Raw genomic sequence first — 15,224 nt, 5'->3', positions numbered from 1 at the left:
CTACCAGCAAGTTTTAGAGCACTTCATGCTTCCTGCTGCTGACCTGCTCTATGGAGATGGAGATTTCAAGTTCCAACAGGACTTGGCGCCTGCACACAGCGCAAAATCTACCCGTGCCTGGTTTACGGACCATGGTATTTCTGTTCTAAATTGGCCCACCAACTCCCCTGACCTTAGCCCCATAGAAAATCTGTGGGGTATTGTGAAAAGGAAGATGCAGAATGCCAGACCCAAAAACGCAGAAGAGTTGAAGGCCACTATCAGAGCAACCTGGGCTCTCATAACACCTGAGCAGTGCCAGAAACTCATCGACTCCATGCCACGCCGCATTAACGCAGTAATTGAGGCAAAAGGAGCGCCAACCAAGTATTGAGTATTGTACATGGTCATATTTTTCATTTTCATACTTTTCAGTTGGCCAACATTTCTAAAAATCCCTTTTTTGTATTAGCCTTAAGTAATATTCTAATTTTGTGACACACGGAATTTTGGATTTTCATTTGTTGCCACTTCAAATCATCAAAATTAAATGAAATAAACATTTGAATGCATCAGTCTGTGTGCAATGAATAAATATAATGTACAAGTTACACCTTTTGAATGCAATTACTGAAATAAATCAAGTTTTTCAAAATATTCTAATTTACTGGCTTTTACCTGTATATATATATATATATATATATATATATATATATATATATATATATATATATATATATATATATATTAGGGGAGAAAAAAAAAGTTCCTTATATATATATATATTTTTATTTTTTATATATATATATATATATATATATATATATATATATATATATATATATATATAAACTATTTTATTTCAATATATAAGTATAGAAATAAAAAATATACATATCTATATTTTTTAAATATATATATATTTTTCAATATATATATTTTTCAATATATATATTTTGTTAAATTATATATATATATATATATATATATATTTTTTTTTCAATATATATTTTGATAAATTATATATATATATATATATATATATATATATATATATATATATATGTATATTTTTTTTTGTTAAATTATACATATATATATATAAAAAATATATATATACATAGTTTGTTAAATTATATATATAAAAATACATATACATATTTTTTTAAATATATATATATTTTTAAATTATACATATGCATACTAGCATTTTAAACACACTTCAAGTACACGCCTTAGAGTACCGTATTTTCCGCACTATAAGCCGCCCCGGGTTATTAGCCGCACCTTCAATGAATGGCATATTTCAAAACTTTGTCCACCTATAAGCCGCCCCGGACTATAAGCCGCGCCTACGCTGCGCTAAAGGGAATGTCAAAAAAACAGTCAGATAGGTCAGTCAAACTTTAATAATATATTAAAAACCAGCGTTCTAACAACTCTGTCCCAAAATGTACGCAAATGTGCAATCACAAACATAATAAAATTCAAAATAGTGCAGAGCAATAGCAACATAATGTTGCTCGAACGTTAATGTCACAACACACAAAATAAACATAGCGCTCACTTTCTGAAGTTATTCTTCATTCGTAAATCCTTCGAATTCTTCGTCTTCGGTGTCCGAATTGAAAAGTTGGGCAAATGTGGGATCCAAAATGGCCGGTTCCGTCTCGTCGAAGTCATCGGAGTCAGTGTCACTGTTGTCCAGCAGTTCTGTAAATCCTGCCTTCCGGAAAGCTCGGACCACAGTTGTGACCGAAATATCTGCCCAGGCATTTACGATCCACTGGCAGACGTTGGCGTATGTTGTCCGGCGCTGTCTGCCTGTCTTAGTGAAGGTGTGTTCGCCTTCGGTCATCCATTGTTCCCACGCCGTTCGCAGTCGTGATTTGAATGCCCTGTTGACACCAATATCCAGCGGCTGGAGGTCTTTTGTCAATCCACCCGGAATGACGGCGAGTATTGAATTAAGCGCGTAAGCGTGTCTCTTAATGTGATGTTATGAGCTAGCAAATATAACAACTACACTACCCAGCATGCAACGATAGTGACGAGCATGCGCGGTAGCCCTGAGAAGCGTTGTTGTATGCTGGCAGTTAGAATGTGGTTATGAGCACGCTGTGAGTAAACGTTGAGAACTCAGTTAACACGCCTCGTCTGCATTATTTATAATTAGACAGACAACACACTTAATAGGAGCCATTTTGGGGTCTTTACATAAACACACAAATGGAAATGAAACGTCACATATCCCAGCATGCACCGCGCGCTTCTTCTACGGGGAAAAAAGATGGCGGCTGTTTACCGTAGTTGCGAGACCTAAACTTTATGAAAATTAATATTAATATTAACCCATATATAAGGCGCACCGGATTATAAGGCGCACTGTCAGCTTTTGAGAAAATTTGTGGTTTTTAGGTGCGCCTTATAGTGCGGAAAATACGGTAATACATTTTGGTACTTGACGCATGTTAGTTAGCATTTTGGAATGCTGACATGAGCACACTTGCTTTTTTAGCTAATTTAGTAGGTATTTGGCAGGTTATATTTTCCTATTACATTAATGCTAACTGCACACATGCTAGGGGTGGGAATCTTTGGGCACCTTACAATTCAATAAAAAATCGATTATTGATGCATCTTTAATTGATATATGTTTCTTTTTGTTTCACTGAATAAGCGTTTATGACTTGCACCTTTAAAGAACAGTGCATTGGTAATAACAGTTGAATTAATTCCCATCACATTTATTAAATTAATGAAAATGTGTCAAACTGGTCTGATGTCTCGGTGAGATGGCTCGCTGCAGTCAGCCAGATTTTACAACTGTCTGCATTTTTTTATTCATAATAAATCAATCAATTGATTTCAAACCGATATTGCAATTGTCCATGTCTGAATTGTGATGCATCTTAAAAATTTATTATTTACCCCACCTCCAACGCATGCTATTGTTAGCATAACACTATTAGCATGCTCGCTTTTTTAGCTCATATTTTCTGTTACTGGACACTCTCTGGACAGCGTGCTAACTGTTAGCATTTTAGTTTGGCTCTTCAGCGTTCACAGGAAATTTCTACTGGAATTTAATTTTCCAGTTCTTTGAAAAACATCTATATATTGTACAAAGTTTGGCCGCCCCTGCTTTTGTGTCAACGTCAAACCTGCTGCTCGTAGGCCGCCGCTCTGTTCTGGTAAAACGTTGACAGGTCGCTCTTCTGCTCAGCGGGGCACAGGGCGATGGCCTCGGTGTAGCACTGGATGGCGTTCTCGTACTTGGCCGCCTTGAAGTACTTGTTGCCTCGGTTCTTGGCTCCTTGGGCACGGTCCAAAGGACTCTGCAAGGCCAGACAGTACAATTCTGTATGTGATTCCACACTTTGACAATACTTCTGTTGGGAACTGGCGCAACACCAATCAAACAGACTAAACAAAAATGCACTAAATGTGCAATAAAAAGGAGCTGCTGGGAGGTAATCATTACATTCAATGTGTTAATTATTACAGTTTCTAGAATGTTCCTGGACATTCACTGTTAATGAGGTTAACAACTAAACAGGGAAGACTTATTCATATTTACGTAAAAAGTCTGTGGAGGTTCGTTTGTGCCTTCAGTACAAAAACTATTTTTTTTGATACTGTATTTATGTAACTGAATGTTTTGAAATGTCATTTTGTGAACTCAATTTGTTTTATATCAAACTCTGCTGACGATTTCTTGAATAAAAATTGGTGAGCAAAACGTGTACTTAAAAATAAGTTTGTCAAAATACATCCGGTCTTCGAATGAGCCAATGAGGTCCAGTCTTTTCCTGAAGTGACTTTGGAAGTTCATTTATGTCTTTATTTAAAAAGCTTGTTTAAGGACACTGAATTTATCCAACAGAATTTTGAATATTTCAAATTATTCAGAAAATTTCTTTGAACAAAAATTTGTGAGCAAAGTTTGTGTGTTTGAAAATTCAGTGTAAAAAAAAAATTTCAAAGAAGAAATATTTGGTTCTGAGACAGGATCGATTGCTTCGGTCTTAATTCACCGTAGTTAAGTCTTTGTTTTGAAGGAATTACCGTATTTTCCGGACTATAAGGTGCACTTAAATCCTTTTCCCCCCTCAAAACTCGACGGTGCGCCTAATGTACGGAATAACTCTGGTTTTGCTTACCGACCGCGAAGCCATTTTATTTGGTACATGGTGTAATGATAAATGTGACCAGTAGATGGCAGTCACACATAAGACATGTGTAGACTGCACTATGATGGCAATATGACTCAAGTATGCATATTATTATGGTGTCTGTGTATAAGGTAAGACATTATCTGCCGTTTTGTTTTGTAATATTATGCAAAAGCAACTTTTCTTATCTTCTGGTACCTGCTGATCTGTATTTGGGATCTGCATAAATCCTCCGTAGTCAGAAAGCTTCTTCTTTTTCTCTATCTTCTTGTTAAGGGACATTCATCCTCCTGTTGTTGCCATTTCTAATATAAAGTAGTGTAAAGTTCTTACTTATATCTGTCAGTAAACTCGCCATGAAAGCGCTAAAACATACCGGTGTAGTGAGTTTACATTATTCACCCAAGGAACTTTAGCTATTAGAGTTCCGGTCGGACGGTTTTTCACGGGGCACATTTATTGAAGTAAAGTCTGAATGTCATTAAAACAGTTAGCTCCATCTTTTGACACTTCTTCCACTTCCGTCCTTGCACGCTACACCGCTACAACAAAGATGACAAGGAGAAGACGCTGTCGAAGGTGAGCCACGTAAATAAGACCGCCCACAAAACGGCGCATCCTGAAGCGACTGCCAGAAAGCGGCTCGAAGATGATCTGTAAAGCATCATCTATGCAACATTTTGACCAAAGAACCACCATCACGTTATGTAGACCAGTGTTTTTCAACCACTGTACCGCGGCACACTAGTGTGCCATGAGATAGTCTGGTGTGCCGTGGGAGATTATCTAATTTCACCTATTTGGGTTAAATATATTTTTTGCAAACCAGTAATTATAGTCTGCAAATGATGTATTGTTGTTGAGTGTCGGTGCTGTCTCGAGCTCGGCAGAGTAACCGTGCAATACCCTTCCACACCAGTAGGTGGCAGCCGGTAGCCAATTGCTTTGTAGATGTCGGAAACAGCGGGAGGCAGCGTGCAGGTAAAAAGGTGTCTAATGCTTAAACCAAAAATAAACAAAAGGCGAGTGCCCCTAAGAAAAGGCATTGAAGCTTAGGGAAGGCTATGCAGAACAAAACTAAAACTGAACTGGCTACAAAGTAAACAAAAACAGAATGCTGGACGACAGCAAAGACTTACTGTGGAGCAAAGACGGCGTCCACACATGACATGACAGTCAACAATGTCCCCACAAAGAAGGATAAAAACAACTGAAATATTCTCAATTGCTAAAACATAGATGTGGGAAATATCGCTCAAAAGGAAGACATGAAACTGCTACAGGAAAATACCATAAAAAGAGAAAAAGCCACCAAAATAGGAGCGCAAGACAAATACCGTATTTTCCGCACTATTAGCCGCACCTAAAAACCACAAATTTACTCAAAAGCTGACAGTGCGGCTTTTAACCCGGTGCGCTTTATATATAGATAAATATTAAGATTCATTTTCATAAAGTTTCGGTCTCGCAACTTCGGTAAATAGCCGCCATCTTTTTCCCCGGTAGAACAGGAAGCGCTTCTTCTTCTACGCAAGCAACCGCCAAGGTAAGCACCCGCCCCCATAGAACAGGAAGCGCTTCTTCTTCTACTGTAAGCAACCACCCGCCCGCGTAGAAGAAGAAAAAGCGCGCGGATATCACCGTACGTTTCATTTCCTTTGTGTGTTTACATCTGTAAAGACCACAAAATGGCTCCTACAAAGCGACAAGGATCCGGTTCATGAAAAGACGCAATCTCTCCATCCGCACACGGATTACTACCGTATTTCACAGCAACTGATATTCCTGTGAACCGCACTGTGGAACGGGAGCACGTACGGTGAATATTCGCACCACAGGGAATGAGAAGTCATCCTTCACTGTGGTTCTAGCTTGCCATGCTAATGAAACTTCCACCCATGGTGATATTCAAAAGGAAGACCTTGCCAAAAGAGACCGTTCCAGCCGGCGTCATCATAAAAGCTAACTCGAAGGGATGGATGAAGAAAAGATGAGCGAGTGGTTAAGGTAAGTTTAAGTTTACGCGAAGAGGCCGGGTGGCTTTTTTCACGCAGCTCTGTCCATGTTGATATACGTATGTTTGTGATTGCACATTTGCCTACATTTTGGGAGTGAACAGAGTTGTTAGAACGCTGGTTTTTAATATATTATTAAAGTTTGACTGACCTATCTGACTGTTTTTTTGACATTCCTTTAGCGCAGTTAGATTCGGCTTACAACACCGGGCGGCTTATAGGTGGACAAAGTTTTGAAATATGCCGTTCATTGAAGGCGCGGCTTTTAACCCAGGGCGCCTTATGGTGCGGAAAATACGGTAAATAAATGATAAATGGGTTGTACTTGTATAGCGCTTTTCTACCTTTAAGGTACTCAAAGCGCTTTGACACTACTTCCACATATACCCATTCACACACACTGATGGAGGGAGCTGCCATGCAAGACAAGAACCAAAACACTACACACAGGAAAACAGCAAAAAATGGCGTGCTGTGACAGTACACCTACTTTGAGACAAGAGCTATATTGATACATAGTTGGTTATGGTTTAAAGTCATATCCAACATTTGCGACTTTTTACTGTCAACTGAGTTTCGTTTTTTAATGATTTCTGCTGGTGGTGTGCCTACGGATATTTTCAACGCAAAAAAAAGGTTGAAAAACACTGATGTAGACCAGAAGGAAGTATTTTACATTTAGAAAAAAATAATAATAATATGACTCCTTTAATGCGCCCTATAATCCGGTGCGCTTTATAATCTGTGGTCTGGAAAATACGGTACTTATTTTGAAATTACCGACACAAGTCAACCTCTGTAGGTAATTTGTGCCTTTATTATGAAAGCGTTTTTTTTTGGTAACTTAATTTTTTGCGTTTTATTTTTGTGTTGGCGTCCTCTAGCATCTGTGTAAATGTTGCAAACACCCCCTTTTAGTTCGTAAACCGAGGTTCCACGACAAATTAGCCCAAGGCCATGTCTACACTAAGTGGTTTAACCCCTTAAACCATGAGTGTCAAACTCGTGTCATTTCATTTGGCCCTTGAGGCGTAATCAAATTAACATTAGAGCTGGCCCGCCGGTATTCGTATCGGTGCCGCTGTAACACCGCATTCACCGATAATACTCATACTTGCCAACCCTCCCGATTTTCAGTGCCCTCCCGAAAATGTCCCGGGGCAACCATTCTCCCCCGAATTTCTCCCGATTTCCACCCGGACAACAATATTGGGGATGTGCCTTAAAGGCACTGCCTTCAACGTCCTCTACAAACTGCCGTCACGTCCGCTGTTCCTCCATACAAACAGCGTGCCGGCACAGTCGCACACTATATGCGGCTTTGACACACACATAAGTGAATGCAAGGCTTACTTGGTCAACAGCCATACAGGTCACACTGAGGGTGACCGTATAAACAACTTTAACACTGTTACAAATATGCGCCACACTGTGAACCCACACCAAACAAGAATGACAAACACATTTCGGGAGAACACCCGCACCGTAACACAACATAAACACAACAGAACAAATACCCAGAACCCCTTGCAGCACTAACTCTTCCGGGACGCTACAATATACACCCCCCGCTACCACCAAGCCTCACCCCCCCCAACCCCGCCCCCCAAGTTAATGTTGATATTTACCTCAGAAGGTTGCAAATAGAAAAGGGGCATTCAATTTTTTATTTACATTGCATTTAATATACCATTGATGTTTTTTCGTTTGTTTTTTTAAAGTTGATTTTGCACTATTAAGTTATATAAGCGTTGCTTGTTCCATATTCAGTGTTAAAGCAAATCAGTGTAGCAAACTGAGCAATAATTAACGTTTTATTCATGCACTTTCTCTTGCTACTTCAAGGCTTGAATGTTTGATTCATTCATTATTGTTATTTTATTTTCAAATGTATTATTAGCCTGTGGAAAAAGTTTATTTTGATATTTACCTCAGAAGGCTGCAAATAGAAAAGAGGCATTCAATTTTTATTTAAATTTTATTTGACATGCCATTGATATTTTTTAATTATTATTATTATTATTTGAAACTCTATTTTGCATGTCACTATTAAGTTATATAAGCCTTGCTTGTTCAATATTCAATGCAAAACTTGTTTGGGTCCCTATTAAAAGGTTCATTTGTTCAACCTTGGCCCGCGGCTTTGTTCAGTTTTAAATGTTGGCCCACTCTGTATTTGAGTTTGACACCCCTGCCTTAAACGAATAATTATTTAGCCATGCCCCGTTTCAGCCACACTAAACCAGCGTTTAAGGTGCCCCTCCTCGGACAAATTTTTACACGGGTAAGTCAGTTGTGTAATTTTTGAATCTCCGGCACTTAGCTTTGTATGGACTCATTGATCGTTTACAAAGTGAGTTCGGAGAGGAAGTGACGCCAGAAAGAACACGCCACAGCCAGCTTCATAATAAAACGGTTTCGTAGCTCGGAGCTAACCGCTGGAAATATGAAGGCGGATCATCCAGACATGCCCGTGTTTCTCAGTCTTCTACATGTACAGACGCTTGTGCAAATCACACATGAATCCCTTAAGAGAAAGCCATTGCAGCTATTTGGGATACGACACTTCTCGGACGGCAAGAGAACTTTCCAATGTCCAGGTCAGCTGTGATGCTACTTAGCGGAAAACTTCGTCCATTTGTCGAAGGAGAGACAACGAGAATGCGGGCTCCCGTGGACGTGATTAAAAAAGATAGCGTGTGCTTTGTATTACCTGGCCGTCGAGGAAAACGGCGAATGCTTTTGGAGTGGCAAAGCAGACTGTATCAGTTATTGTCCGCCATGTATGTCGCGGACTAGACGTCTCGGTCTAGAGCTTGGGTGTCAAACTCTGGCCCGCGGGCAAAATTTGGGCCGCCGTGTAATTTCACTTGGTCCTTGAGGCGATATCAAATTAACACTAGAGCTGGCCTGCCGGTGTGGATTCACAGTGTGGCGTAAATTTCTAACAGTGTTAAAGTTGTTTATACGGCCACCCTCAGTGTAACCTGTATCGCTGTTGATCAAGTATGCGTTGCATTCCCGTGTGTGTGCGTACAGAAGCCGCACATATCTTGTGACTGGGCCGGCACGTTGTTAGAATGGATGAAAAGCGGACGTGACGACAGCTCGTAGAGGACGTTAAAGGCAGTGCCTTTAAGGCACGCCCCCAAGACTGTGGTCCGGGTGGACTACGAGATATAATGACTGATGAACACTTTCGTTGGATAATGAAGGTTGCCTCAGCTCAAAGCCTGAGCCCCGACATTAATGAACTAGCATCCAAGAAAAGATGGCAGGTATCTGGCTTGGGCACATCAGATTAGATCAGTGTGTTGCAAACTGAGCAGTTTAAAGTCCTGAATTGTTGGTTTATACATTATTTAATTTTCTAATTTATTAGCCTGTGGAAAAAGTTAATGTTGATATTTACCTCAGAAGGCTGCAAATAGAAAAGAGGCATTAAATTTTGTTTTAAATTGTATTTGATATGCCATTGATATTTTTTAATTATTAGGGACTGAGTCCCTTTGGGACAGAGGACCCTATTGTATTTCTAGCGTTTTATTAATGTACCGCTGCCTCTTTGAGCTGTAATTTGACCCCCTTATCATGCTTCAAAACTCACCAAATTCGACACACACATCAGGACTGGCGAACATTGCGATCTAATCAAAAACCAAACCCTAAAACTCCAAATTGCGCTCTAGCGCCCCCTAGGAAGAAAACACAGACAAAACTGCCTGTAACTCCCAGTAGGAATGTCGTAGAGACATGACTATGTAGGTCTCACTGAGACCTATATTTCATACACTGACAACCCCCAGCAAAAATAAACAAGAAGTTTGCAATTCCCCCTTCAAAACAAAAGTTGTGTAAAAACAGTCACCTTTTTTCAAACATTATCTCCTCTGAGCGCGTTTGTCGTGTCTGCTTCAAATTAGCACAGGAGAGAGATTGAACCCTTCTGATTAAAAGTTGATGAAAGAGTTTTAATTACTGCTCCGGTTTGGGTTTTATGAGCCCTCAAATTCGGTCCCGTCTATTGCTGCTTGCAGCTTTCATTATTATTATTATTTGAAACAGGATTTTGCATGTCACTATAAAGTTATATAAGCCTTGCTTGTTCAATATTCAATGCAAAACTTGTTTGGGTCCCTATTAAAAGGTTAATTTGTTCAACCTTGGCCCGCGGCATTGTTCAGTTTTAAATTTTGGCCCACTCTGTATTTGAGTTTGACACCCCTGGTCTAGAGTATATAAAGTCACCAAAGACGAATGGACAATGAAGGTGAAGGCAAAAGAGTGAGGAGTGTCCCGACCAGATATCTAGATTCCTAGATTAATTGTTGTTAAATGTTCTTTATTACATTGTTTACGTGTCTAATAAAGATTTGATTAATTTATGATGTCTCAGGTGTGATTCACTACAAGCTGAATGGGTCAAAACACGCTGAGGCACTCTACAAGAAGGGTCAATTTCCTCAGGAGGCTAAGATCCTTCAACGTCTGTACAAAGATGATGAAGATGTTCTCCGAGTCGGTGGTGGCGGGCGCCTTCTTGTACGCCGTGGCCTGCTGGGGCAGCGGACTGAGAGCGGGGGACGCAAACAGGCTGGACAAGCTGGTAAGGAAGGCCAGTAACGTGGTGGGAGTGGAGCTAGACTCTCTGGCGGTGGTGTCAGAGAGGAGAAGTCTAGCAAAGCTCCTAGCCACTACGGACAACACTTCCCACCCACTACACTCGGACCTGGCGGAGAGAATGAGCACGTTCAGTGGAAGGCTCAGACTCCCAAAATGCAACACGGAACGACACAGAAAGTCCTTCATACCGACCAGACTGTATAATGCATACAGTATGTTCCTTTTTGACTGTACTTAAATGTATAATAGACTGTATTTATATTATTCACATGTGAATAATGCTGTATAAAAGACTGTTTTTATATTATTCACATGTGAATAATGCTGTATAATAGAGTGTATTTATATTATTCACATGTGAATAATGCTGTATAATAGACTGTATTTATAGTATTCACATGTGAATAATGCTGTATAATAGACTATTTATGTTATTCCCATGTGAATAATGCTGTATAAAAGACTGTATTTATGTTATTCACATGTGAATATTGCCGTATAATAGACTATTTATATTATTCACATGTGAATAATACTGTATAATAGACTCTATTTATGTTATTCACATGTGAATAATGCTGTATAATACTGTATTTATATTATTCACATGTAAATAATACTGTATAATAGACTGTATTTATATTATTCACATGTGAATAATGCTGTATAACAGACTGTATTTATGTTATTCCCATGTGAATAATAAAAGTTAAAGTACCAATGATTGTCACACACACACGAGGTGTGGCGAAATTATTCTCTGCATTTGACGCATCACCCTAGATCACCCCCTGGGAGGTGAGGGGAGCAGTGAGCAGCAGCGGTGGCCGCGCCCGGGAATCATTTTGGCCGATTTAACCCCGAATTCCAACCCTTGATGCTGAGTGCCGAGCAGGGAGGTCATGGGTTCCATTTTTTATGGTCTTTGGTATGACTCGGCTAGAACTCACAACCTACCGATCTCAGGGTGGACACTCTTAATGCTGTATAATAGACTGTATTTATATTATCCACATGTGAATAATGCTGTATAATAGACTGTATTTATATTATTCACATGTGAATAATGCTGTATAATACTGTATTTACATTATTCACATGTGAATAATGCTGTATAATAGACTGTATTTATATTATTCACATGTGAATAATGCTGTATAATAGACTGTGTTTATATTATTCACATGTGAATAATGCTGTATAATAGACTGTATTTATGTTATTCACATGTGAATAATGCTGTATAATAGACTGTATTTATATTATTCACATGTGAATAATGCTGTATAATAGACTGTACTTATGTTATTCACATGTGAATAATGCTGTATAATAGACTGTATTTATGTTATTCACATGTGAATAATGCTGTGTAATAGAATGTTATTCACATTTGAATAATGCTGTATAATAGACTGTATTTATGTTATTCACATGTGAATAATGCTGTATAATAGACTGTATTTATATTATTCACATGTGAATAATGCTGTATAATAGACTGTATTTATGTTATTCACATGTGAATAATGCTGTGTAATAGAATGTATTCACATTTGAATAATGCTGTATAATAGACTGTATTTATGTTATTCACATGTGAATAATGCTGTATAATAGACTGTATTTATATTATTCACATGTGAATAATGCTGTATAATAGACTGTATTTATATTATTCACATGTGAATAATGCTGTATAATAGACTGTATTTATATTATTCACATGTGAATAATGTTGTATAATAGACTGTATTTATGTTATTCACATGTGTATAATGCTGTATAATAGACTGTATTTATGTTATTCACAAGTGAATAATGCTGTATAATAGACTGTATTTATGTTATTCACATGTGAATAATGCTGTGTAATAGACTATGTTATTCACACGTGAATAATGCTGTATAATAGACTGTATTTATGTTATTCACACGTGAATAATGCTGTATAATAGACTGTATTTATATTATTCACATGTGAATAATGCTGTATAATAGACTGTATTTACTGTATATTATTCACATGTGAATAATGCTGTATAATAGACTGTATTTATGTTATTCACATGTGAATAATGCTGTGTAATAGAATGTTATTCACATTTGAATAATGCTGTATAATAGACTGTATTTATGTTATTCACATGTGAATAATGCTGTATAATAGACTGTATTTATATTATTCACATGTGAATAATGGTGTATAATAGACTGTATTTACTGTATATTATTCACATGTGAATAATGCTGTATAAGAGACTGTATTTATATTATTCACATGTGAATAATGCTGTATAATAGACTGTATTTATATTATTCACATGTGAATAATGCTGTATAATAGACTGTATTTATATTATTCACATGTAAAAATACCTAAGTGTTTGTGTATTGTGAGCGAACTGTGGTGTTGAATTTCCCCCAGGGATCAATAAAGTACTTTCTATTCTATTCTACAATAGGGCCCCACAGCACACTGGATTCCAGTTAATTGACACAACACTCAGGGGCGCCGCTAGGGATTTTGGGCCCCATGAAAATAATCTTTACAGGGCCCCCAACACAGTGTCATTATTTTTTCTGTATTATAATTTCATCATCATTAGGGGCCTCTCTGGGCCCCCCTCCATCATGGGCCCCTAGAATTCGTCTCCTTTACCCCCCCTTTTCGGCGCCCCTGACAACACTAGATATTGTTCAGATAAGTTAAATTTAAGAACTTGCACACAAAGCAACACTGGAGATGACTATGACGTGAGCATTTTCCGCGCATGCGTACTAGGTCGCGTTGCGTCGGCGGGCGGGGGTCTTAAACGGTGGCATTGTTGTGTGTGTGGACACGGATAAGGTTAGGTGGGGTTTACCCTGGTTTACCTTACCCGGCTTAGTGTGAACGGGGCCTAAAACTCAACACTGAATTTTAGTTGTATGAAATGGTCAGCACAATTTGACGTCAAAAAATGTGGCACCAAAGACACAAATGAAGCTCATATCTACCCACCTGGCAACCATTCAGACTTCAATGTAGTTCCTCAGTTAGAGCATGAAAGCTCATTAAAGTCTGTTTAATGTGAAGTTAAAGGAATCAAAGGCTAACTTAGCATTAGCACACGGTTAAATCTACCACAAGTGATAAGACCGGCAAAGCATGACCGCCTCGCCCGCTGAAGGGAGCCTGTCAGCGGCAGGTGCCCTTGGCTGCACGCCGCCTCCACGGCACGCTCACATGCGGCCGAGATAAGTCGCCCACACACGGAACAAAGTATGTTGAAAGCCAGGCGGCCTAATTAAACCACATTATTAACTACAATGGAGGAGTTGTACCATGGAGATCTCCGCCTCCTGGTTGGCCCGGGAGGCGCCGTCTTGGCCCTGCTCCGGACTAGCGCTGCCTTCGGGTGTTATCCGCTCCCCGCTGCCTTTGCCTCCGCCCTGCTTCGTCCTCCTGCGGTTCCACAGGTACACAGCACCGACTCCCAGCACGATGGGAGTGCCGACCAGCAGAGCCAGCTGCCAACGGGGTAGTCCGCTGCCGGAGTGCGGCTCTATCGGCTTGGAGGCGGCCATGATGAGCGACCCAGGATCCGCTAGCTGCGTGTAGCCAGTAAGCTAGTCAGCTTTTTTCTTTTTTTGTACATAACTTTATTTACACACGTGTAGCCAGTAAGCTTGTCAGCTTTTTTTTGTACATAACTTTATTTACACGCGTGTAGCCAGTAAGCGAGTCAGCTTTTTTTTGTACATAACTTTATTTACACACGTGTAGCCAGTAAGCTTGTCAGCTTTTATTTTGTACATAACTTTATTTACACACGTGTAGCCAGTAAGATAGTCAGCTTTTTTTTAGACATAACTTTATTTACACACTTGTAGCCAATAAGCTAGTCAGTTTTTTTTGTACATAACTTTATTTACACACGTGTAGCCAGTAAGCTTGTCAGCTTTTATTTTGTACATAACTTTATTTACACACGTGTAGCCAGTAAGATAGTCAGCTTTTTTTTGTACATAACTTTATTTACACACGTGTAGCCAGTAAGCTTGTCAGCTTTTATTTTGTACATAACTTTATTTACACACGTGTAGCCAGTAAGATAGTCAGCTTTTTTTTAGACATAACTTTATTTACACACTTGTAGCCAATAAGCTAGTCAGTTTTTTTTGTACATAACTTTATTTACACACGTGTAGCCAGTAAGCTTGTCAGCTTTTATTTTGTACATAACTTTATTTACACACGTGTAGCCAGTAAGCTAGTCACCTTTTTTTTTTGTATATAACTTCATTTACACACGTGTAGCCAGTAAGATAGTTAGCTTTGTTTTTATTTTTTGTACATAACTTTATTTACACACGTGTAGCCAGTAAGATAGTTAGCTTTGTTTTTATTTTTTGTACATAACTTTATTTACACACGTGTAGCCAGTAA

The 15,224-nt window shown here is 38.9% G+C and overlaps 1 protein-coding gene across 1 annotated transcript in view; it reads right to left on the bottom strand.

Moving 5' to 3' along the window:
* tomm70a (translocase of outer mitochondrial membrane 70 homolog A (S. cerevisiae)) overlaps positions 1-14,403 on the bottom strand; it is a 46,709-nt gene extending 32,306 nt beyond the window's left edge. The window contains exons 1-2 of the mRNA XM_061977540.2: positions 14,120-14,403; positions 3,144-3,317 (exon numbers count right to left, since the gene is read on the bottom strand). Coding sequence (XP_061833524.1) covers positions 3,144-3,317; positions 14,120-14,362 — 417 coding nt within the window. The 5' untranslated portion in view covers positions 14,363-14,403. The remainder of the gene's footprint in view (positions 1-3,143; positions 3,318-14,119) is intronic.
* Between the last annotated feature and the right edge of the window lie 821 nt (positions 14,404-15,224).

Source organism: Nerophis lumbriciformis, linkage group LG18, assembly GCF_033978685.3.
Source record: "Nerophis lumbriciformis linkage group LG18, RoL_Nlum_v2.1, whole genome shotgun sequence".
NCBI classification, from domain to species: domain Eukaryota; kingdom Metazoa; phylum Chordata; class Actinopteri; order Syngnathiformes; family Syngnathidae; genus Nerophis; species Nerophis lumbriciformis.
Note: the sequence above shows the minus strand (reverse complement) of the source record. Positions and strands in the feature narration are given on the sequence as shown.